Consider the following 24,931-nt stretch of genomic DNA (forward strand, 5'->3'; position numbering starts at 1 on the left):
AAGTGGGGAGAGTACCCCGTGTGGCCACTGGTCACTGTCCCTGCTCTGCCTCTGCCCCCCCAGAGCTGCGGCCCCGGCGCCAGCTGAGCTGCTCGGAGGACTCGGACATCTCCAGCGACGATGTCCTGGAGCGGACCTCCCAGAAGTCCAGGAGAGAGGTGGGTGGGCCGCGGCTGCGACTCCGTCCCCTGTTCAGCGCCCCACCCCAGCCGACGTGGAGCTGAGCCGCGCGCCTGGCCCGTGTCCAGGCCGAGACACGGCGGGAGCTCTCCTCTGGGCCCGAGCCGCCTGTGTCAGGGCCAGTCTGAGGGGGAGCGCGTCCCTCTGACCACAGCTGTCCCCGGGCCCCAGGCGCCCTACTCATCCACGCCGACAGTGAGTCTGGGACCCCAGCCCTAGGATCCAACGAGCGCCCCCTCGCCGGGGGCCGCGTAGGGAACACTGAAGTCAGGGCTGCGCCCAGGACGTGCTGACCTGGCACGACGTTGTGTCCGGGTACGTGATAACGTCACCCCGGTTCCGCCCCGAGTACGCTACTGGGGTGCGGGAGCTGCGTGGGAGGCACCTTGTGCTGAGGACACACGAGCTGCATCTGTTGGGGGGAAGGGCCGTGGCGTCTGCAGGCGACTCGGGAGAAGAGGCACAGGTGGGCAAGGGTGTCGTCCGCCTCTCCGTCTCCTGCGGGTCTGAGCATCTTCAGAGTAAGAACTGAGGGGCGTGGGGCACCCCCAGAGCATGGGGCTGCGTCAGCCGGCGGGTGGGGAGCCTCCTGCAGACCCCCACGGGAGCCTCGGGTCTGCGCACTGGGGCACGTGGTTCCTCGACCCTGCTGCAGGCGGCTGTGAAACAAACCTCTGAGTTTCGTTTCATTTAAAAAAGCAAGAAACTAACTAAAAATGACTTATTTTTATTTAAAATGTTTATATAGAAAAATTAAGACAGATTTTTAAAAAATCATCTGTAGCCCTGTCAACAAGAGATAACTCACGTTTCCCACTTTGCCTCAAATACAATCAAACCACGCGGCCTGGCCCAGGGCGTGAGCACTGGCCCTGGAGCTGGCAGCCACGTTCCGGGGGCTGAACCCCCAGAAGCCGGTGAAGCACCAGTGCGTTTTTTTTTGTTTAATTGAAGTGTAGTCGATTTACAGTGTTGTGTTAATCTTAGGTGTGCAGCAAAGGGATCTAGTTATACATATATGTGTGTGTATATATATACATATATTCTATTTGAGATTCTTTTCCGTTATAGGTTATTACAGAGTGTTGAGTAGAGTTCCCTGTGCTCTACAGTAGGCCCTTGTTTATTATCTACTTTATATATAGTAGTGTGTGTCTGTCAATCCCAGTCTCCTAATTTATCGCTCCCCCACTGCCAATTTGGTAACAATAAGTTTTTTTTCTATGTGAGTCTATTTCTGTTTTGTATATAAGCTCATTTGTATCATTTTTTTAAGATTCCACATATAAGTGATATCATATGGTATTTGTCTTTCTTTGGCTTACTTCACTTAATGTGATAATCTCCAGGTCCATCCACGTTGTCACAAATGGCATTATTTCATTCCTTCTTATGGCTGAGTAATATTCCGCTGTATATATGTGCCATCTCTTCTTTATCCATTCCTCTGTCGAAGGACATTTAGGTTGCTTCTGTGTCTTGGCTATTGTACATAGTGCTGCAATGAACATTGGGGTGCATGTATCTTTTCGAATTATGGTTTTCTCCGGACATATGCCCAGGAGTGGGATTGCTGGATGATATGGTAGTTCTATTTTTAGTTTTTAAGGAACCGCCATACTGTTCTCCATAGTGGCTGCACCATTTACATTCCCACCAACAGTGTAGGAGCATTCCCTTTTCTCCACATCATCTCCAGCATTTATTATTTGTAGGCTTTTTGATGATGGCCATTCTGACCGGTGTGAGGTGATACCTCGTTCTGGTTTGGATTTGCATTTCTCTAATAATTAACGATGATGAAGATCTTTTCATGTGCCTGTTGGCCATCTGTATGTCTTTGGAGAAATGTCTGTTGAGGTCTTTTGCCCATTTTTTGATTGGGCTGTTTGTTTTTTTGATATCAAGCTGTATGAGCTAGTTGTATATTTTGGAGATTAATCCCTTGTTGGTCTCATGGTTTGCAAATACTTTCTCCCAGTCCATAGGTTGTCTTTTTGTTTTGTTTATGGTTTCCTTTGCTGTGCAGAAGCTTTTGAGTTTAATTAGATCCCATTTGTTTATTTTTGCTTTTATTTCCATTACACTAGGAGATGAATCCAAAAAAAAAATTGCTGTGATTTATGTCAAAGAATGTTTTGCCTATTTTTCCTCTGGGAGTTTTATAGTATCCGGTCTTACATTTAGGTCTTTAATCCATTTCGAGTTTTTTTTGTTTTGTTTTTTAGTTTTTAATTTATTTTTTTATACAGCAGGTTCTTATTCGTTATCTATTTTATACACGTTAGTGTGCACATGTCAATCCCAATCTCCCAGTTCATCCCACCACCACCACCACCCCCCCACCCCACCCTCGACCCCGCCCCACCGCTTTCCTACCTTGGTGTCCATACATTTGTTCTCTATATCTGAGTCTCAATTTCTGCCCTGCAAACCGGTTCATCTGTACCATTTTTCTAGGTTCCACATGTATGCGTTGATATACGATATTTGTTTTTTTCTTTCTGACTTACTTCACTCTGTATGACAGTCTCTAGATGCATCCACATCTCTACAAGTGACCTAATTTCATTCCTTTTTATGGCTGAGTAATATTCCATTGTATACATGTACCACATCTTCTTTATCCATTCATCTGTCAATGGGCATTTAGGTTGCTTCCATGACCTGGCTATTGTAAGTAGTGCTGCAATGAACATTGGGGTGCACGTGTCTTTTTGAATTATGGTTTTCTCTGGGTATATGTCCAGTAGTGGGATTGCTGGGTCATATGGTAGTTCTATTTTTAGTTTTTTAAGGAACCTCCATACTGTTCTCCATAGTAGCTGTATCAATTTACACTCCCACCGACAGTGCAAGAGGGTTCCCTTTTCTCCACACCCTCTCCAGCATTTGTTTGTAGATTTTCTGATGATGCCCATTCTAACTGGTGTGAGGTGATACCTCATTGTAGTTTTGATTTGCATTTCTCTGATAATTAGTGATGTTGAGCAGCTTTTCATGTGCTTCTTGGCCATCTGTATGTCTTCTTTGGAGAAATATCTATTTAGGTCTTCTGCCCATTTTTGGATTGGGTGGTTTTTTTTTTTTAATATTGAGCTGCATGAGCTGTTGATATATTTTGGAGATTAATCCTTTGTCTGTTGATTCATTTGCAAATATTTCCTCCCATCCTGAGGGTTGTCTTTTCGTCTTGTTTGTAGTTTCCTTTGCTTTGCAAAAGCTTTTAAGTTTCATTAGGTCCCATTTGTTTATTTTTGTTTTTATTTCCATTACTGTAGGAGGTGGATCAAAAAAGATCTTGCTGTGGTTTATGTCAAAGAGTGTTCTGCGTGTGTTTTCCTCCAAGAGTTTTATAGTGTCCGGTCTTGCATTTAGGTCTCTAATCCATTTTGAGTTTATTTTTGTGCATGGTGTTAGGAAGTGTTCTAATTTCATTCTTTTACATGTAGCTGTCCAGTTTTCCCAGCACCACTTATTGAAGAGGCTATCTTTTCTCCATTGTGTAATATATCCTTGCCTCCTTTGTCATAGATAAGTTGGCCAAAGGTGTGTGGGTTTATCTCTCTGGGCTTTCTATCCTGTTCTATCAATCTATATTTCTGTTCTTGTGCCAGTACCATACTGTCTTGATTACTGTAGCTTTGTAGTATAGTCTGAAGTCAGGGAGTCTGATTCCTCCAGCTCCGTTTTTTTCCCTCAAGACTGCTTTGGCTATTCTGGGTCTTTTGTGTCTCCATACAAATTTTAAGATTTTTTGTTCTAGTTATATAAAAAATACCATTTTTAAAATATATTTATTTATTTTATTTATTTTTGGCTGTATTGGGTCTTCATTGCTGTGCGCGGGCTTTCTCTAGCTGCGGCTAGTGGGGGCAACTCTTCATTGTGGTGCTCGGGCTTTTCATTGCAGTGGCTTCTCTTGTTGCGGAGCATGGGCTCTAGGCATGGGGGCTCAGTAGTTGTGGCTCGTGGGCTCTAGAGCACAGGCTCAGTAGTTGTGGCGCACGGGCTTAGTTGCTCTGTGGCATGTGGGATATTCCCAGACCAGGGCTCAAACCTGTGTCCCCTGCATTGGCAGGCAGATTCTTAACCACTGCGCCACCAGGGAAGCCCTTGAGTTTATTTTTGTGTATGGTGTTAGAGAAGGTTCTAATTTCATTCTTTTACATGTAGCTGTCCAGTTTTCCCAGCATCGCTTATTGAAAAGACTGTTTTTTCTCCATTGTATATCCTTGCCTCCTTTGTCATAGATTAGTTGACCACAGGTGCATGGGTTTATTTCTGGGCTTTCTATCCTGTTCCATTGATCTATGTGTCTGTTTTTGTGCCAGTACCATACTGTCTTGATTACTGTAGCTTTGTAGTATAGTCTGAAGTCAGGGAGCCTGATTCCTCCAGTTCCATTCTTCTTTCTCAAGGTTGTTTTGGCTATTCAGTCTCCCTGTTTAATTTAATAGATAAGTGCTGGTCCTCAGGCTATAGTTACTAGTTCCTTTGGATTTTTTCACATGCCACATGGGGAAATTACCTGTCTCCTTTTTAACTGCCTTGTTCTGATAATGAAAACCTTCCTCACTCTGGCTTGAGGCAGGATGTGCACACATGGCCAGGTGTGGCCTCTGGGAGGCCCTGACCTGGGAGAAGCGGCCGCCCCTCTCGCTCCCTTCCTGCTTTTGAGCTATTTAATGGGGCTGCCAAGCAGCTCTCTTCTAGACTCAGTGGATGAGAAGAGGCCACGCTGACTGCCTGCAGTATCCCTGGTGGAAGTCTGTTATTCATGCCATTTAGGTCCCTTTCTTGGCGTATAATCGGGAGATGGCCACCCCCTCCCAGGGCTGCTGGGGCCTGTTCAGGGACACCAGCAGGACAGAGAGCTTGGGTGACACGCAGTCTACCCGGGGCTCCCACCACCTGCCCCCAGCCATCACCCTGCAGCGTTCAGTCAGAGGAGGAGTCTGAACTTGCACAGAGAAAGAGCTCCTGTGACCTTGTGGTTACTTTACACACAAGAAGGGGACTGAGGACAGAGCACAGGAAATTTGGGGCAAGTGAAGGAGGCGCTGTCTTCTCGGCAGAAGAGTGACCCCAGGCCTCACTCAGACGGGTTCACTGAGGTGATGCTGCTGGCGTCTCACTCCCAGCCTGCATGCAGCCGTCCTGGCTGACACGGGAAGAGCCGTCATGTGTTGTAGTCGTGCATGTTTGTTTTAAACTTGTAGCTGATTTTGCTCCATTTCTGGGTTCTATTTTTAATTTTTGATCGTTGTTATTATTGCCGTTCTGCTTTGTTCTCCGTCACGTCTCCTTAAAAGTCGGTTTATGTTCAGGACATGATGTACATCGAAGGCTGTGTCCTGTCCCTGTGGGAAGGCCTTGCTGCAGCCCCGCCCAGCCCGGCAGCCGAACCCTCGCTAACCGTGTCTGGGCACGTGTGGACGGCAGCAACGGGCAAGGACGGGGAGGTGCCTTGCTTGTCGCAGGCTGGGGGGCCATGTGGTGCTTTTGCTCCGGGTGCCAGTGGGGACAGGGAGGCCCCTCTGGGCCTGGGCGCCACAGGAACGGGGAGTTCTTGAGCCCTTGGCTCCGTGACCTGCAGGGTACCTGCTCGGGGAGTCCCGGGACAGTCCTTAAGTGGTGGCTCTCCACTAGCACTGGAACTCTTAGAATAAAGATCACCAGGATAAACTCCTGAGTTAAATTCGGAAGCTCCTTTAAAGTCTGCAAAGGCTCCTTTTTCGTTTTCTTGGAGGCAGTAAAGAAGGTGTCCCTCAGTGTCGCCCGCATTCACCCACTGTGCCCGACACTTGCTGTGCCGTCCACGCCACGTTCGCAGGTGCAGCTGTGCTGTCTGGCTGGGCGCCCCTCCGTTGTTGACAGCCCCACAGCCCTGCCAGAGCACGTCCTCCCTCCTCTTGGTGTGCAGACCCCTGATCTGTCCAGGTTCACCGGCATCCTTCTTGCAGCTGCATTAGTTGGTTTGGGTTCGCTCAGACTTAAAATAGAAGCACCCCTATTTCCTTCAGGCCTGACTTCTTCAAAGAACCTTGCAAGTAATGCTCATCTGAAAAAAGTGGGCTTTGATACCAAACAAAAAAGTAGAAGGATCCTGGGTTCTCTTTTTCCTTTCCCTGTGTGCCCCCTACAAGCAAGAGGCTTGGGGAAAACATTTCATCAACATGTTTACCCCCACTGTCTTAAAGAAGAGCAGACGTCCTTACATGGGAAACAGGTGATCTCAGCAGTAAAGGCGCCCCGCCCTCCTGTCCTAACTGCCCAGCAGTCATTGCGCAGCCAGCCTCCTGTCCCTGCCCCATGGGAGTGTCTCCCGTGGATCTCCGGGTGCCCCCTGGCCTGTGGAGCTCCTGCCAGGCCGAGGGTCTGGGCGTCTGCGCACACTCCGCCCCCGCCTGCCCTGCGGCCTCCGTGACCCTGACTGAGTAAACCCCTGTCGTCCCCTCCAGCCGAGGACTTACACGGAGGAGGAGCTGAACACCAAGCTGACCCGGCGCGTGCAGAAGGCGGCTCGGAGGCAGGCCAAGCAGGAGGAGCTGAAGCGGCTGCACCGCGCCCAGGTGAGCAGCGGGGAGTCGGCACCCGCAGGAGGGCGGGAGAAGAGGCCAGCAGAGCCGCCTCGCGGGGCGGGGGGGCGGTGGTTGGGTGAAAGGGAGGGGCCAGGCTTTGAGTCTCCTAGATCCCTAGCTCTGGAAGAACCACTGTAAAGCCAGCTCGTGTGTTTGTCAGAGCTGTCAGCAAGAGGCAGCTGTGACTAGCTGGCCTCCGACACGCCTGGGATTTAGAGGTTGGAGCTGTCCTCAGGGTCCCAGGCCTTCCAGCGTTTTTTTTTAAACAAAAAATAATTTTTTAATGCGAAATATTAAAAGATACCTAAATGCAATGTGGTTTTTTAATGAAATCGTATGTATATAGTTGTGTTCATAAAGATTAGGACAATAATCAAAAGCTCTACAACGGCAAGAAACATTAACAGCAAGTCCAAATCCCAGCAAAGATATTCCTCTGGTTTTCCAAAACCAGTCTTCTCGTCCTTTCCCTGGACATTACTCTGGATCTGTGTTCCCTGCGTGACCGGATCCCTGGATTTTATTTCATTTTCTGTGTGAAGATATGCCCCTGCCGCTGCTTCGGGGTGGGAGGTCCTCCCGGGTGTCAGTCATCCCTAAGAAGCCCCTCTCCGTGCAGAGTGGAGCCGTGTTTTTTCATTGAAGTAGAGTTGGTTTACAATGTTGTGCTAATCTCTGCTGTACAGCGAAGTGATTCAGTTATCTACATATATACATTCCTTTTATACTCTTTTCCATGATGCTTTATCCCAGGAGATTGGCTATGATTCTCTGTGCTGTACATCAGGACCTTGTTGTTCATCCATCCTACATCTAATAGTTTACAGCCACTAACCCCAAACTCCCAGTCCCTTACCCCAACCCCTGACCCCGGCAAGCGCGAGTCTGCTCTGGGCAGTTTTAATCTTGTTGAAGCAGGATCTGTTTGAGACTCTCAGGAGCCCCGCTGGGGTGTTTGCGCCCTCGTGCCGCGCTCTGGGCACCCGGCCACTTCGCCCTTCTCCCTCCTTCACACTGTCATGTCGCCCGCAGATCATCCAGCGGCAGCTGGAGCAGGTGGAGGAGAAGCAGCGCCAGCTGGAGGAGAGAGGGGTTGCCGTGGAGAAGGCGCTGCGTGGGGAAGCAGGTACCGGCTGGGTTCCTGGCGGACAGGTGATCCCCGAGGAAAGCCCACCCAGCCCTGCGGGAGGCTAGTTCCCGTCACGCCCCTAGGAGTCAGCTAGTCTCCAGCAGGATTCTCTCTCTGGTCCCCTCGTCCCTGAGAGCTGGGGCTTCTGTTAGGCAAAGGAGGAGAAAGGCCCGTGCATCTGGCGCTGCCCCGCCCAGTCTCAGGGCCGGCGGTCCCCTCGGCTCATCATCTGCTGCTGACGCCCTGGGCCTCCTCTCTGCTCCCTCCTCCCCATCTTTTCCTCGAGAAGACAGTGACTGGAACGGGGCAGGCTGTGCACAAGGAACCATCACAGAACTGCTGTGCAGGCCGCCCCCCCCCCCCCGCCCCAGCGGGTGGAGCTAGTGCTCCGGGTGGACCAGGCTCTGTCCTGGAGGCTGGGTACTCAGGGCAGAGCCCAAGCAGAGCAGACCCTGGGAAGTGGCTGTGAGGGCCACGTGCTGGTGGCTGCCCTTCCTGGGGCAGAGCCATGGGGGCAGTGCAGTCACACCACTGTCCCCAGAGCCTGTGGGTGGGCCCAGCACAGTGGGGCTCAGGGAGAGCAAAGAGGTGCCGAGGGCCCAGGAGGCCCTCTTGGTTCAGGACCTTGAAACCACTGGACCAGCCCCAGCTGTAGCCCCAACCCAGGCACTAGTGATTCCTCCCCGCCTTCCCAAGCCCCCGAATCTGGAGCCTCCATCCCTTTGTGGAGAGCACGGGCCTCCAGGGTCAGCACTAGAGTCGTGGGACCAGGGGTGAGGACAGGTGGTGACGTGGTTTTCCTCGGGAGCGGGGGCGGGTCCTCTGGGCTTCGGGCGGAGGGTAAACTGAAGGCGAATCAGGAAGAGGCAACCACGAACGCGGCCTGTCGCTGCCTCTGATCTTGCTGGAAGACTGACCAGTGGTTGGCCTCCGAGTGAGCGGCTGGTGTCAGGATGCGTTCGTGGGGTTCTGGAGGACTGGGGTCAGGCACAAAGGAGGTCTCCCGTCCTGACCCTTCACGGCCACGGAGTGCAGCTAACAGTCGACTCAGGGTGACCTTCAGGTGAAGACAGGACATGAGGCAGGAAGATGAGGCTGTGATGTCTTGTGACTGATGCTGGACTCACTGTGCCACCAGATGACATGTGAGAACTTGACTCGTGAGGCGAACCGGCCCCTGTGCCCAGGAGCGGGGACTCAGGTTCACCCGGCAGGGCCCCCGCCCTGTGTGCCCTGACCCGACCTCCTCGGTCAAGCCTGACCGCCTGGATGGAGCAGCCCTGCAACAGTGGGAACGGGGACCCGCGGGCCCTGCCATCTCTGCTCTCTCTTCTTGCAGAAGATGCCAGGAGGACCCTGGACCCTCAGATTCCTCCTGCCAAGGTGGAGAGGGGTCACAGTTCGCCTAAGTGCCCCTGTGCTCCAGAGGGCTCTGAGGTCCAGATGCGCACCCAGCGCTAATGGTTCCGCATGGCATTCAGATATCTTTCAGCTGCCCTGCGGTTTGTCCGTGGCGGCCCCTCGGCATTTCCACAGCAGGCTGCGTTCCTCAGTCTGCTGCCTGCCAAGGGGCCAGAGAAAAGGCACCACTGAAGATTGACCTGGGATTTTGCTGAAATTCCGCTTACTAGTTGTTTAGATAATTACCTTTTCATAAACACATACAACCAGAATTTCATCTACGTGGTTTTCAAACTTTTTTTTTAATCAGCAGCAGAAAGCTTTTTTACAAGACAAATTATGAGTTCAAGTTTAAAGAAAAAAAAAATTACTCTTAAATGTTAATAAACACAAATTTGAAAATGCAGGTTGTGGAGAGCTGCAGGGTTAATACCCTCCATGTCCAGTCCAACCCTGGACGCAGGGTGGGCACCTGATGCTCAGAGGTCGGGGCAGGTCATACACAGCCGTGGGAATCTCAGGACGTGCACAGTGAGAACGGTCTGGGTGTCTGCAGCTTGAAGTCGGAGTTGCTCTCTCAGTGGAATCACTACAGATCCAACTGCAGTTCAGATTCCTTATGAAGAAGAGATCTCAGATAAATGCTCCCAAACATACAGTGAACCCAGAACCAGCTGTGCTATGTGTTGTGGCACCTGGAGGACCACCCTGGTACCTGGAGGATCACCCTGGCACCTGGAGGACCACCCTGGCACCTGGAGGACCACCATGGCACCTGGAGGACCACCTTGGCCCCTGGAGGACCACCCTGGCAGGACACTCCGAGAGTGAGACTCTGCTAGCAGGCCAGGATTGAAGTTAATGAATGAAGTGTCATTTTCCCCCGCGTCACAGGCAGGACAGACACTCGCACACAGAGGGCAGAAGAAGCCTGGTCCTGGGGCCTCACAGAAGCATGTTTACCTGCAGCACAGATTAACATGTTGATGGGCTTCAGTGGGTTACACATTGGCGGATCAAAGATTCGCATGTGGTGTGTCCTGTTTAAGTTTTTTTTTTTTTTTAATTAGTTTATTTATTTGTTTATTTTTGGCTGTGTTGGGTCTTCGTTGCTGTGCGCGGGCTTTCTGTAGTTGCGGCGAGCGGGGGCTACTCTTCGTTGCGGTGTGCGGGCTTCTCATTGCTGTGGCCTCTCTTGCGGAGCACGGGCTCTAGGCGCACGGACTTCAGTAGTTGTGGCACTTGGGTTCAGTAGTTGTGGCTCATGGGCTCTAGAGCGCAGGCTCAGTAGCTGTGGCGCATGGGCTTAGTTGCTCCGTGGCATGTGGGATCTTCCTGGGCCAGTGATGGAACCTGTGTCCCCTGCATTGGCAGGAGGATTCTTAACTCACTGCACCACCAGGGAAGCCGTGTTTAAGTTTTTTGATGAGTTAAAAGTAGTTGTGAATTGGGTATTTGGGAGACCCCGGAACAGCACTTGAAGAGCCCGAAGCTTCCAGAGAGCAGATTGAAACCACAATTCTGGTCCAGAGTCTGCTAAGCTTCCCAGAACTTGTGTCCAAATACACGTCTCCTGTTTCAAAGACGGGCTGTGGTACCTCTGTTGGGAGATTCCCACAATGCATTTGGGAAACACTCGACACAGGAACCCAGTACTTTGCTTTTTTTCTTTTAAGCACATCACTTCCTAGGCTCCCTCTTGTCAGAAGCCCCTGGGGCTCTGTTCCCACCTGACAGAGGTCGTCTTTGAGGCTCAACTGTGCCTTCTCTTGGGCTTCTGTGTCCCATCCCTCCTGCTAGTCTGCTTGCTCGCAGCCGAGCCTTTGAGAAGGCCATTCGGGCTGAGGAGTGCTGGTCAGCTCCTTCCCTGAACTGGCCATTCGATCTCACCTGATGGGCTCTCTGCGGGGTCAGACTGGTGGCCTAGCTGCCTTCCAGAGAAGGCTCGCATAGTTCTGAGTCTTACGTATATCCGCACGGCAAGTTTAGCTTCAGAGCCTTGGATAAGACTGAGACTCGTGAGGTTTCTGGTCTGGGGCAGCTGGGAAGCCCTCTTTGTCTCTGGAACCCACTGGATCAGCCTCAGTCTGCTTTCCAGTGTGTGTGTTTTGGAAGGAGGAGCCCTCGTGTGGAACCAGAGGCTGCCAGGACCAGCTGTCAGATTGTGAGTTGTGGAGGAAAGGGTAGCGAACCGCAGCCGACTCCGCTCTGCGTGCGTCACGGTCCTGGGGGGCCGCCCTCGCTCACACGCCTGTGTCGGGGTCCTGGAGTGTGATGAACGCGAATACGTTGCCGCCCGTTGCCCGCTCTCAGGGGGCCTGAACGCAGAAGAAACAGGGCCTCCTGCATCTCAGGCCGTCCAGCAGAAGTGCTGCTCCTGGTGGGGTCGGTGTGGACAGGGCAAGCTGAGGGCTGGTTCCTGACACAGCTTTTTTAGGGTGTTCACGTTTCGCCTTCAGCCCCTCAGCCTGGGGCTTCTAATATTCGGAAATTAGGGAGGTTCGTAACCTTTGATCTGCCCTTGAGTTTCTTTAAATCTTAGTTAGATGAGGTTGAGTCCCAGCAGGATTCCCGACCAAGCCAAGGCTTCTGTCCTGGCTGATCGCTTTCTGTCAGTGCAGTCACCTGTGGCTTTCTGTGACCACCCCTCGCACCCAGAGGTCTGTGGCTACAGTGTGCACGTGGGGGGGCGGGGGGGCACCTGGGGGGACACATGCTTTCCAGCTGCCGCCTGTCCCCCTCCTGCTGCGTCTCTGGGTGTTTCTTATGCTTCACGCCATTCATTGCTCGAGGCTCGCGGGGACCGGAGGGTTATCTGATGCAGTAACTCTCTTCACGATTCCTTGTTGTAGACTATTGGGGAGAGTCTTATTACACTGACCTCATCGACTTGCGTCTAGGTGGTATGTATGCAGCCCTGTTGCTGAACTAACCCTGCTGATGCCCCCCTCCCCCGCACCTGCTCACAAACAGCAAGAAGTCATCCCGATAACCAGCAGATGGCAAAAGCACAGGCCCTTTTCCAGCTCAAAGGGAGCAATGCCCGACCCTCCCCCTGCCCGTACGTGCTCCAGGGGGAGACCTGAGATAGCTTTTGCTGCCCGGGGTTATTTTAATGTTTTATAAATAAAAGTTCACCTACCCCAGCCTGTCAACCTCAGATCTTCACTCTGGTCCCACTAATATCGTTTGGTTGTTTGACGGTAGGAACACACACGGACACACTCAACACGCACACATACACACACACTCTACCATGACCTCCCCTCGAATCACATCCCTCCCACTCCCCCCAGGAAGCTCACTGCCAACCACACTCGGGAACCAAACACACAGAGAGCTCGGCCTCCACTGTCTCCATCAGGACGTGCTCGGGCCCCCGCTGAGAGGTCCAGGTGCCTGGGAGTGGTGTCATGGTGATTCCTGCCCGGATCACCAGACTTGAGGCTGTGTTGACGGATGCCTCTGAGAATGTTCCTCCCTCCTTGCTCTGTCCAGGGACCTACTTTGCAGCTCTTTTCAACAAAGACAGGAAAAGTCCCAGGCAGTGGTCCTCCGTGTATGGTCCCTGGAGTGCCAGCCTTGGCACCACCCCTTGGGGGCCTGTTAGAAGTGCAGGTTCTCAGGCCCCGCCCCAGACCTTCTGAGTCAGGAGCCCTGGAGGTGAGGCCTGGTTACCTGCTTTAACAAACCTTCCAGGCCACTCTCATGCCTTCTAAAGTGGAACCGCCCTCTCAAAGGAACTCAGTATGTTTGTTTTCTTGCATACAAAGCTCACCATTTGTGTCGGATCAGAGAAACAGCCAAGGCCTGAGTCTCACCTCTAGACCTTGGGCACCTTTTCTCCTGGAAGGCTGCCCTCGTATCAGGAGCCAAGCCGGGTGGCTGCTCAGGGCCCGGCGCCTTCTTGGGGTCCTGCCTCCTGGGTCAGGCGGTCTGACCTCTTCATCTCCCCATGCAGGCTCCATGCCTGAAAGTGGTCTTAAAACAGACGAGGGAACAAAGATCACTCTCTCATATTTTACCGTAATCCCATCCTTTTAAGAGAGTCACTTCTTGGCCCATTCATTTAAAAACCAAAGCATGACTCTGATGGCGACTCAAGACAGAGCCCTGGTCTTAGAGAGGCTCCACCAGTAAGGAGGCTCCCAGCCTCCCGGCCTCGTTGGGGGTGGACTGTCGCTGGCCTCTGCTCTGCTCTCTCACCCCACGTCCACGGGTTCGCCCCTCTGCACGGCCTTCCAGGGCCCTGAGCTTCTGGTGTCCAGGTGCTGCCACCTCGTGGCCATTGCTGCTGTAAAAGGGCTGATGCTTACACCCCGACTAACAGACCCCACCCCTGACTAACGTCCTGGGCTCCCTTCCCGCCGCTTCCCGACACCCCTGGGGAACGTTTATGTCGATTCCAAACGAATGTGAAAAGTATTTTTTTGTTTAATTCAGAATCTACTGGGAAGAACTATCAAACCCATTTCTTTAAAATTACGTTTGCCCTTCCCTCCTAGCTCGAATACTGTTGCCACATTGATTACCTCATGTGGCTAGTTTTGCTTTCTTTGCTCCTGTTGGCTTGAGTGATAAGATGTTGGCTGTTTCCATTTCTATGTCCCTGGACTTCAGCTTCTAGCCTTCTGGGTTTAGAATTCCCACAAATTCCAGGGGAAAACGAAATAAATAGAAAAAGGAACTCAGTGTATCTCTGAATCATGAACGCCCACATTAAACACCTTATGACCCCCGCTGCCCGATTCACTTCCTGCTCTGTCAGTTCTCTGTGATTTCTGTGTAAAGTCTAACCTCGGTGGGCTCTGCTCAGCACGCGGAGGCTGCTGCCCTCCCACAGACTCCGGGAGGAGAACAGATGCCAGAATCAGCCCCCTTTTCAGTTCCTGCTGATGTTTCCTTCTTGGAGCGCTTGGTAATCTCATTATTTGGGGAAATTTTACCCTTTTGAAATTTGGAGCCTGAAGTGTAGAATCTGATTGCTTCTCTACTGTTGCATCCCCAAAGAGCCACAGGGAAACCCAGCACCAATCTTACTTCCTGCGTGGGTAAGAGGAGGCTCAGGCACCCTGCCCGAGGAGACCAGCCTCCAAATCCCTGCCCGACCTCTGCCTGCCACACAGACTTGCTTCCGTGGGGTCTTAGAGTGGCTCTCAGCTAACTTTTAAAGGCACCAAATCTGTTAAAAGCCTCTTTCTGAGCCACAGAGTATAAAGATCCCCTTTCCACAAAGCTGAATCTTGTGATTTCAGAGGACCCATTACAGGACAGAGGCAGCGTCCCGCCTGCCCAGCCACCCATCTTGTTGCACTAGACCGAGTAGGCGACTGGACATCTTCAGATAAAAACATCTCTTCTGGAGAACTTTAACTTAGAACTATATACACCTGGGGACTTCCCTGGCGGTCCATTGGTTAAGACTCTGTGCTTCCAATGCAGGGGGCGTGGGTTTGATCCCCGGTCAGGGAGCTAAGATCCCACATGCGGCATGGTGTGACCAAAAAAAAAAATTAATTGAAATACATACACCTGATTTCTAGTTTTCAAAGACCTCACCTCTTGATTTGTATGTCTCAAGGGGAAATTGAAAGAACATGAGTGGTTTAGAAACGTAGTGTAAAGGACTGGGGAGGGGCTTTCATTGTTGCTGTGAGTTGTGGTGGGAAGGCAGGGAAGCACGTCCCGCCCGCCCACTCCCCCTTCCACGCCTCCCTGTGCTGTTCGCCCCCCTTAGTTGATGCTGGCAGATTTTTGGCTGGTCTGTTCGGTTTGAGCATTAGCCTGGCTCTGGTTTTGCTTTAGGAACTTTAAATCCTTGAGATTCCCCAGCATTCCTGTGTGTGTGGGTGTCCCAGCCTGTGTGTGTACACACGTGTGTGTGTGTGTGCGTGTTGGATCTCAATTTTCACATGCTTTTTTTTTCCGTTCGTTTTGCCCCCAGTCTAGAGGTTTGTTCCATACTGAGTTTTCCTAACAAGGTATCTCCCCAGCTCTCTGTTGGCCGGGCCTGCCGCACAGAGCCTTCCACCCTGTCAGATGCTGCAGGCCGCCCTACGGCTTGCAGACCAGCCACTCTGTCTCCAGCTACCCTGACGTTGCCTGTAGTGGGGTGATTGGGTGGGAGGGAGGATGCAGTGCTTCAGGCAAAGCCTTTATGAGGAAGCAGGGGAGGTGGAAATATAGAAAGAACAAGTGGAGGGGGGGTTGCCGCAGGACTGGTCGTGGCTGCCCGCTGTTCCACAGCCTGCAGGGTCCTGGACCGGCCCCGGGCCACCAGAGAGGCAAGGCAGTCGCTGGACAGCACCCGACTTAGGGAGACGAAACCTGGCTTCAGGCCCGCTTCACCGTGTCCCCAGCCCGGCCACTCGCCTTCTCTGGGCCTCTCCGTTAGGCGGGGCGGAGGCGGCTTGGTGGCCCTTCCAGGTCTGGCGCCCGAGTGGGCTCTGTGTGTGACCCCTGTGCTCCAAGCTGCGTCCTTTTGTTGGTTTTGCCTGGAGCCTCTGTCGGTCCTCTAGGAAGGGCCCTCTGTGCTGGGAACGGAGAGCGAGGGCGGTCCTAGTCGGGCTGCGCACGTCAGACCCTCTGAGCCTCCGGTCCCTCCTTTGACGGCAGGGCTGCCGATGCCTGTCTGGCTGGGCAGCCGCCGGGGCCAGTGCCGGGGCCGGAGGAGGCCACACAGGTGCCCGTGGCTTGAATTCTGACGCACTGCCACGCTCACGTCACACGTCCCTCTGGAATCCGTGAGATGTGCCTGGCTGCACGATGATAATCTGCAGCTTTTCAAATTCAGTGACACACGTCACCTGACCCGAAGTTGGGGAGGGTGGGTGCTGACGGCCGCCCTGCGAGGCCGCACCTGGCACGCGGGCTCTGGGTGCTCTGGGCGGCAGCTGGGGTCAGAGTGAGTGATGCACACGGACAGGAGCCCATCTCCCCGATGTTATACAGAAACTAATGTCAACGACTTCTATTTGCCACGACTGTGACGACCTCTCTGCCCTTACCGCTGGTGAACCCAATCTGTGTCTCTCATGTCTCCAAATGAGGCAAGAGACTAGCTCCAAACCAGCGCCTCTGTGTCTCCCTTGCATGCTCGTTTCAGGTTCAGGTCTGGGGTGGAACTCCCCTTGTTTGGCTGGTTTTTCCCTTCAGTTTCTTCTTTTTAAAACAGTATTTATTGGGTGTGTTTTCTGATTATAAAGTATACATTATGGAAATATCAGAGCACGCAGGAAGGCTAAGGAGGAGAGTCACAACCCGCCTTTCATGGCCTCTGGCCATTTCACATCTGCTCTGCCTGTTGTCACGAGGGTGCTGCTTTCCTAATTTCTGTCCTGAGTCCTGTTCTGTGATCTCATGCCGTATTCTGTGCTGGAAGGGCGTCTGAGGACGTGGTCTACATAAAAGGGGCTGAATGCTGCGTTTTGTGATGTCCAGAAGGGGAAGCACATTCTTACCTGTGCTGCCGGCACGTGCTTCCTTGTTTCGGATGCGTGTGGCTGTGTGTCATGTCCCTGTGCCTTGCTAACAAGCAGGGATGCTGTTCCACTTTCACCCACAGCCTGTTTGCATTTAACATCTGTCCCAGGAAGCGTCAGAGGTGGGGACCCTGTAGTTTGTGGGCATATCCAGGTGTCCTGAGCACCAGCCTTGAGACAGAGAAGGTTGCATGTAGATGAGTTATAAGTTGGGGGTGTTTGTAAGAAAGGAGGCTCGCGCCTGCCCCAGTGACCACCTGGTCACGCCACTCGGAACTCTGGACGTGATCGCTGCACACGTATCACCCACACACACACACACACACACACAGCCTCTGCACACCCAACACACAGACAGCCTCTGCACACCACCCCACATACAACTTCTGCACACCCACCACACACACACAGCCTCTGCACACCCCCCCACACACACAGCCTCTGCACACCCCACACACACACAGCCTCTGCACACCCGCCACACACACACAGCCTCTGCACACCTACCACACACACAACTTCTGCACACCCACCACACACACAGCCTCTGCACACACCCCCACACACAGCCTCTGCACACCCACCACACCCACAACTTCTGCACACCCCCCACACACAGCCTCTGCACACCCCACACACACACAGCCTCTGCACACCCACCACACACACACAGCCTCTGCACACCTACCACACACACAACTTCTGCACACCCACCACACACACACAGCCTCTGCACACCCCACACACACACAGCCTCTGCACACCCACCACACACACACAGCCTCTGCACACCTACCACACACACAACTTCTGCACACCCACCACACCCACAGCCTCTGCACACCCACCACACCCACAACTTCTGCACACCCCACACACACAACTTCTGCACACCCACCACACACACAGCCTCTGCACACCCCCCCACACACAGCCTCTGCACACACACCACGCCCACAACTTCTGCACACCCCACACACACACAGCCTCTGCACACCCCACACACACACAACTTCTGCACGCCCCACACACACACAGCCTCTGCACGCCCACCACACACACAACTTCTGCACACCCACCACACACACAGCCTCTGCACACACCCCCACACACACACAGCCTCTGCACACCCACCACACCCACAACTTCTGCACACCCCCCCACACACAGCCTCTGCACACCCCACACACACACAACTTCTGCACACCCCACACACACACAGCCTCTGCACACCCACCACACACACAACTTCTGCACACCCACCACACACACAGCCTCTGCACACACACCCCCACACACACAGCCTCTGCACACACACCACACACACAACTTCTGCACACCCACCACACACATAGCCTCTGCACACCCACACACAAACAGCCTCTGGCCTTAGTCGTGAATTTTCACCCAATATCAGATTCATGCACAAAGCCCTGTGGAGAACACAGAGAAGAGCTTAAAAGAAAGAGAAAACGTGGCACTTGCACTCACCCCGTTGCAAAGTAAAGGGCCTCTCAACCAACACGTGGCTGCTTGGCCCTTGTTCACCGAAACAGGCTTGTTTCTAATGGTCCAGGCCCTGCCTACCACGCGGGGCCGTGGCTCCTGCGTGTGCCCTGTGGTTCTGTGATGGTCCCTTGCTGACGGTCCCCCCTCCTGAGAGCCCCAGGCCCCGAGTCTAGAGATGTCCTCTGCACGACTTCCCAGCTTTGTTTCTGTGAGTTTCTGGCGTGTCCTGTCGTGCAGTCCGCAGTGTGACAGCGTCCCCAGCTGTGGCGTCGACCCTCTGCGGAGAGGGAAGGGGCAGAGGAAGAGGGGCGATCGGCTCTGCCTGGCTACGGGGGGACAGAGATTCGGGCGGTGGGGACCGCCTCCGTGGGGACGCGCTGGGCCAACGAGCCCTGGCTCAGAATCAGAGCGTCACAGGCATCGGCCCTGGAGGCCCATCAAAGACCGGGCGCTGCCTCCGTGGCGGGGAGCTCCTCTACGGGTTCAGCGCCCAGAGGCGCCCCCCAGCCCTTAGATTCACCCACAGGGTGACATCTGAGAACTCTCACTCGGGCCTGGCCGCTCCACGGCAGCGGGCAGGCCTGCTGACACTTTGGATGTTTTCACGGAGGGATCCCCAAACCCAAAAGGCCCCCAGATGGTCATTCCCGGCTCTCCCGCCCTCCCAGCAAGGACCAGAGGAGGAGGGAGCCTGCCCTCCCCAGGCCCGGGGCTGCTCCTGCTCAGTTTCCGTGCTGGATAAAGGACTGAATTCATTTGTAGACCGTGTTTCCCTTGCTTCTGCTTTTCCATTTCTTGTATTTTTTCTTTTCCTCCTGTTGTTCCTTTCTCACTTTTTTTGCTTTTTGTCCTCTGCTTGTTTTTCACTTCACCTCTCCCTGTCCCTCTCCACTTCCGCACTCCTCCTCCTCCTCCTCGCTGTCCATCTCGTCTCCTCCTCCTCCTTGTTTGGCCCTTTTTGAAGTTGAGCCCAGTGGCGGGACTCCACGACGTAGACCTCTCTCCTTCTGCCCTTGCTGTGTCCAGGAAGGTAAAGTAAACCCCAACCTTCTCCCCACCGCCTCTCGGGGGGGGCGTAGCAACACTAGTCAAAACAGGGACCCGAAACCCAGCTCTTTCTCGTTCTTCTTCTGATACCTGGTAGCCCTGTTACAAACCCCCTGAGTATGTGGCAGTCCCGTACAAGGTACAGTATCCCTTCGACTGTCTCGGGGGGCTGGGGGGCGGGGTGCAGGCAGGGAGCAGGTCCAGGTCTGGGGGCCTCTCAGGCTGCAGGCATCCACGGTTCCAGGCCACCACTCGTGGTCGGGCCTTTCAGCCTCCAGTCCCGCAGATAGAGGGACCGGGACGCGGGTGAGGAGCCCTGCCCCATGGGGCAGCGATTTGTGCTGGTGAAGTCGAGGAATACTGTCCTTACAAAGACTGTGCTACACAGATGCCCCAGTTCTTTCCAAACCACTAAAAGCAAACCCTGTGTCTTGCTGAGTGTGTGTGTTTTAAGTTTGTCTGGTTTGCAGTCCCTTGTGGTGGTGATTGTCGTTGACAAGGCATGCGGGCGGGGCCGGGGAGTGTGACCACGGCTAACCCGCTAACCTTCCTCTGCTCTCCCCGGCGCTTGCTCACCGCTGACCACCACCAGCTGCGTCCGCCTCGGCCGTCCCTCCGGAGCTGGCTCGAGCGCTTCAGGAGGCATCCTGGTGCCCAGAGAGCTTACCTGCCCCGGGCCCCGTACTCCCTGTACGCCCCGCGGGTGCCCTGTGCAGAGCCGCTCAGGAAGGAACGCGCGGAGCTGGATGGGGGCTGCCGGGCGGTTGGGAGTGCTCTGGCCCCGGCGCCCAGCACGCACTCCGCAGCGGCCAGGACCCAGGACAGCGCAGTGCAGACGCGGCCCCTGCCCTTGCGTGCGGTGGGAGGCCGGGGTCCCTGAGAGAGAGTCACCCCGTGTGTTCCTGGGCTTGGTTTTACTGGGAGAGGACTTCTGACCAGTGACCCGTAAAGTAGAGGCACTTGGAGAGACCTCCCGTCCCGGCCTCTTAGCCCAGCCGTGGGTGGACTTCTGGGGCCCATGAACACCTGGAGTCCTTGGCAGAGTTATTGGATGTGTTCACGTGCAGTTTTCCAGGAAGAGAGTCCCCAAGTTTCCTGAGACTGTCGAGTGGCTTGTAATCTGAAAACAGCGAAGAGCCACCGCAGTCTGGCTTCTGCGTCTGGACAGGACCCACTATGGCCGTGGGCTTCCTTGTGTCCCCTCCGTGGGGTGTGGCTCCTTGGAAAGGTCTTCCTTCCCCCTGCTGCGGCTGAGCCCGAGGGGGTCAGGCCGCTCCTGGTGGAGACGGGTGTCAGCTGAGTAGGGTGCAGGCAGCCGAGTGTGGGTGGCACCTGCCCCAGAAGCTGCCGCTGGGCTTGGATCAGAGCGGGGAGCCTGCGGTCTCCCTGCCCTGCTGAGAGTCCCCACGCCTCCCAGGGACGTACTGCGTCTGCCATGCAGGGGTCGTGGGAGCATCTGTCAGGAAGCCTGAGGAGCCGCAAGTTGAGAGAGGCACCTCCCTGGTCAGGATATCAGAAACGAGGAGGCCTCGGGGCAGTGACCCTGTGGAGGTGCTGTAGTGAGTGTCCCCGGAAAGGAAGGCCGAGTACCCTTTTAATCTCCATTTGCCTCTTCATTAGACTGGCCTCAAAGCAGACCTAGTACCTAGCAAGTACCAAATACATGCTAGATGAATGGAAAAGAGAAAAAAGGAGGGCAGAGCACCAAAAACATGCCAAGAGAAAGCAAGCGGTCGAGCAGGAGAGGTCCAGGCAAGCTGCCTCCAGCGGCTGGGGCGTGAGGCCGGCCGGAGGGACAGAGGAAGGCGCAGGCTGGGGACCCTTGGGGGTGGGGCGTCCTCGTGGCCGAAGGCAAACTGGGCCTGGCCTGGGAGCGTCAGGCAGCGCCCTGCTGGGCTCTCTGCACATTTGCCCCGTTGCCGAGTCTGGGCTGGGGACAGCGGCACTGCCTGCCCGACACGCCCTCTCTCGGCAGGCATGGGCAAGAAGGACGACCCCAAGCTGATGCAGGAGTGGTTCAAGCTGGTGCAGGAGAAGAACGCCATGGTGCGCTATGAGTCGGAGCTGATGATCTTGTGAGTGGCCTCGGGTCTCGGGGAGCCGAGGTGGGACGTGGGCTCAGGGCCCGTCACAGCAGGAGCGCAGCCCCCTCCCAGTTTAGGGGACGCGGAACTGTGCCACCCCCCCGCCAGTCACTTGCTTGTTTTCCCCCCAAATCCCCGGAAACCCCAGCGCCCGGGAGCTGGAGCTGGAGGACCGGCAGAGCCGGCTGCAGCAGGAGCTCCGTGAGCGGATGGCCATGGAAGGTAGGAGGGGCGGGGAGGCAGGTGAGGGCCGCTGCCTCTGGCCCTGCCGACTCACGTGTTTGGTTCTGCCCAGATCACCTGAAGACGGAGGAGGAGCTGTCGGAGGAGAAGAGGATCCTGAATGAGATGCTGGAGGTGGTGGAGCAGAGAGACGCCCTGGTGGCCCTGCTGGAGGAGCAGCGGCTCCGGGAGAAGGAGGAGGACAAGGACCTGGAGGCCGCCATGCTGTCCAAGGGCTTCAGCCTGAACTGGTCCTGAGCGCCGCCCCGGCCCTGGCTGGTCTGTGCATCCGTCTGACCGGGCTGGCTTCTCCCAGACCACCCAGATCCGAGGTCTGAGCGGGCCTGGCGCCTCCTGGGAGTTTGCACTCAGACCTCCTCGGGGCTCTGAGAAGCAGTCAAGCGCCGAGCTGTGGGAGCCCCAGGTGAAGATGGTGGTCCAGTAGCTCAGCCTCCTCCAAGAGGCCTCCCTGTCCTCCTGCTTCGGAGACGGAGGAACGTGGGTCCTGGGGGGGACGCCTGGTAGGAGGGACACGGCTCCCCCCGAGACCCCCAGGCCCAGGGCTGAGGAGGCCCGCCCCGCGGGCCCAGTGCCACGCTCCAGGCCTCTCCTGGCTGTGGCCTGAGGCCTGAGGCTGCTGCATTTGCTTTTAATTCACGACACTGGAAGATACTGACTTCAGGGTCGGGCGGAGACCCTCGTCCCGCCCCGCCACAGGCTGGCCTTGTCCTTGCCTGTTCCTGTGTTTGCCCCGAGCGAAGCTGACAGCCTGGGAGACGCGGCCGCTTCGCACCCTCTTTGTCAGTTAACTTATTTTTTTAATACTTGAAAAGAAGCAACTTCACTTTTGTATCTTTACCAGGATACTGATTGCCTGGCACCTGGGTAGGGGTGTGGAGGTGGGTCCCAGCTGACCGCGCTGTCACTCCATTCGTTACTCTTTCGTCGTGGGGCTGACCTGAGCCCTCAGGTCAGCAAGACCCCCGTGTGGGCCCCGGCGTGCAGCGCCCGTCCTCCTGTGCCCGGCCCCGGGCGTCCGTGTCTACACCGCTCGCTTGTCAAGGATGCGTTTGAGCTGCTGGAGGCCACGCCATGAGGCACAGATGCCTCTTGGCCTCCCTGTTGGAATCCTGGCTCTGCAGAACCCATTTTTCCTCCGTTTTGGTGCCGAGGTCTCACCTCCCACAGCATGTTTATTAAAGAAAGTTTTAGGCTGGCTGCACCAGCGTGTGGGACCCTGCTCAGCGAGGCCCAGACCCAGCCAGCTGCAGCTGCAGTGATGGCACACTGGGGGACTCCAGTTGGGGTCACACACACGCACGAGCTCCGGCCCAGCCCCACGAGCTCCGGCCCAGCTCCAGCCCAGCGCCTCTTCGTGGGGAGGCACTGGACGGGAAGCACCATGGAGCCAGCTGGTGCCGTGGCTCAGCCAGAGGCCAGCAGTGTCCAGCCTGCAGAGCCACTGTTAGACTCTGCAGGGGCCGTGCTCGTACACAGAGGAGCGAGGGCAGCGCCAGGCCAGTCCTGAGGCCCTCCAGCCGACTCCTGGTGGAGCGGGACCGCGTGCAGGGAGGAGAGGCCTCGGCAGGACAAGGGGCGTCCACGCCGACCTTGGGATGTCCTTGGGGAACCACATCGTGCCTCAACTTGAACAGAGTCATTCTCACTGCAAAGGAGCAAAGAACTGTCTTCTTCAATCTGTCCCAAAGCTGCCGTCTGCCCCCCTGGAATCCAGGGCACGCGCTGCTCCAGCCCTCATGGCTCTGACCTTCACCTCTTGCTTGATGAGGTAGAGCCTCCATTTCTATTCTCCTTTCTTAAAAGGGGGAGCGGAGGGTGTTCTAGATCCCATCCTTAAATCCCAGCCTTCCAATAAAATTGGGCTTGGGACAGGATTCATCGCCTGTGTGGCCTTTGCCTACCCTTCCCATACCCTTCCCACCCACCGCCCCAGTGCACTGCAACTGCCAGGCCCGTCCCTCGAGCTTCTGCCCACCCAGGACGAGGACAAGTTTACAGAGTGGCCAGGAGGGACACGACACCCGCCCCTGCGGAAGCACACTGTGCCTGCAGGAGCGAGGACGGCCTGGAGGCTGCAGAGAAGCTCGGAAATGCTCCCCCACTCCCTCCCGCAGGGCTACGACTTCAGGTTCTAGTAGAGCACTTTTTCTGAAAGCTCCCATTTTATAACCACTAGTTTGCAGGTTGTTGTAGTGCCCTGCTGATGGCTGCATGCAGTGTTTCCCAGCTCTGGAAATGCACTCAGCTCCTGTCAAGTCCCCGTGAAGGCAGGGCAGCAGGAAATCTCTCTCTCTCTCTCTCTCTGAAATGCCACGGCGTGAGCAAGCCCAAGCCCGAGGCCCACGCAGGGACAACCGGGTTCAGCTCCAGCAGAGGCAGGGCGGCAGTGCACCTCGCCTCAGTCTGAGGTCACCAGCGGCTCCACCTGGGGGTCCAGTCCTGCTCAGATGGCGTCTTCTGGCCCTTGCCCCGGGAGCTGTCCCCCAGCTGCTCTGACCAGCAGTGATAGACTATCCTCTATCTTTTCAAAGAGCAGAATTTTTTCAGTGGGGCAGAAAGTGGGGAGAGTTTAAAGAAAACAGTTTTAAAGGTGGTAACAACTGATCTACAAAGGGGAATGGGCCATTTTATGCGCAATAAAAGTTTTTAAAACAGGTACAGAGTGTATTCTTGGCACGAGCCAGGGCACGCTCTTCGGTGGGTTGGTGTCCACACGTGGCGGCACCTGTCAGTGTGTATGGGTTTGAAGAACACAACCTTTGTGCTTTCTCAGCGGACTTTATTTTTGTCCATGTTGTCCTGGTTTGGCCAGCTGCTGACACCCCTTGAGAAAGTGTGTGGAGCGCCCAGGGTGTACGGGGCCGTCCTCCAAAGCAGCGCCAGGACCCTCCCGGAGAGACGCGCGTTCTGTGAAGTGGTCTCCTCGTCAGGGTGACCCCGAGGCCCTGGCAGCCCGGTGCTGTGGGCTCTGCAGCCTGCAGGCCTAAGTCGATGAGATGTATCCACCTCCCCAAGTACATTCAGAGCACAGGGTCTTGGGAGCCCTGATGTTGCGGCCCGGGTGCCCTCCTCGTGCGCTGGCCGCGGGGCGTGTGGCTGGCCTCTGTCACCGTGGAGCTAATCCCAAAGGCACAGGGCTTCCCTCTGGGGCGGCAGCGGGCGGGGTCAGTGCCGGGCCAGCTGATTCCCAGAGCCTCCGGCGCCACGTGCGCATCGGGTAGAAAAACAGAAGCAGCGTGGCCCTCGATTCCTCAAAGGAAGTCTGGGTCAGGG

At 55.1% G+C, this 24,931-nt stretch overlaps 1 protein-coding gene across 25 annotated transcripts in view; it reads left to right on the plus strand.

Moving 5' to 3' along the window:
* MICAL3 (microtubule associated monooxygenase, calponin and LIM domain containing 3) overlaps nt 1-24,314 on the plus strand; it is a 191,369-nt gene extending 167,055 nt beyond the window's left edge. For 19 of the 25 annotated variants that reach the window (XM_059934970.1, XM_059934971.1, XM_059934968.1 and 16 more), the window contains 8 exons: nt 64-158; nt 6,645-6,755; nt 7,797-7,890; nt 12,147-12,197; nt 19,249-19,314; nt 21,307-21,406; nt 21,564-21,637; nt 21,711-24,314. In XM_059934970.1, the coding sequence (XP_059790953.1) occupies nt 64-158; nt 6,645-6,755; nt 7,797-7,890; nt 12,147-12,197; nt 19,249-19,314; nt 21,307-21,406; nt 21,564-21,637; nt 21,711-21,895 (776 nt within the window). In that variant the 3' untranslated portion in view covers nt 21,896-24,314. Of the gene's footprint in view, nt 1-63; nt 159-6,644; nt 6,756-7,796; nt 7,917-12,146; nt 12,198-19,248; nt 19,315-21,306; nt 21,407-21,563; nt 21,638-21,710 lie in introns of those variants that run through there. The other 6 variants (XM_059934983.1, XM_059934985.1, XM_059934993.1 and 3 more) reach the window with 4 other exon arrangements.
* The last annotated feature ends 617 nt before the right edge of the window (nt 24,315-24,931 follow it).

Source organism: Balaenoptera ricei, chromosome 10 (assembly GCF_028023285.1).
Source record: "Balaenoptera ricei isolate mBalRic1 chromosome 10, mBalRic1.hap2, whole genome shotgun sequence".
NCBI lineage: Eukaryota > Metazoa > Chordata > Mammalia > Artiodactyla > Balaenopteridae > Balaenoptera > Balaenoptera ricei.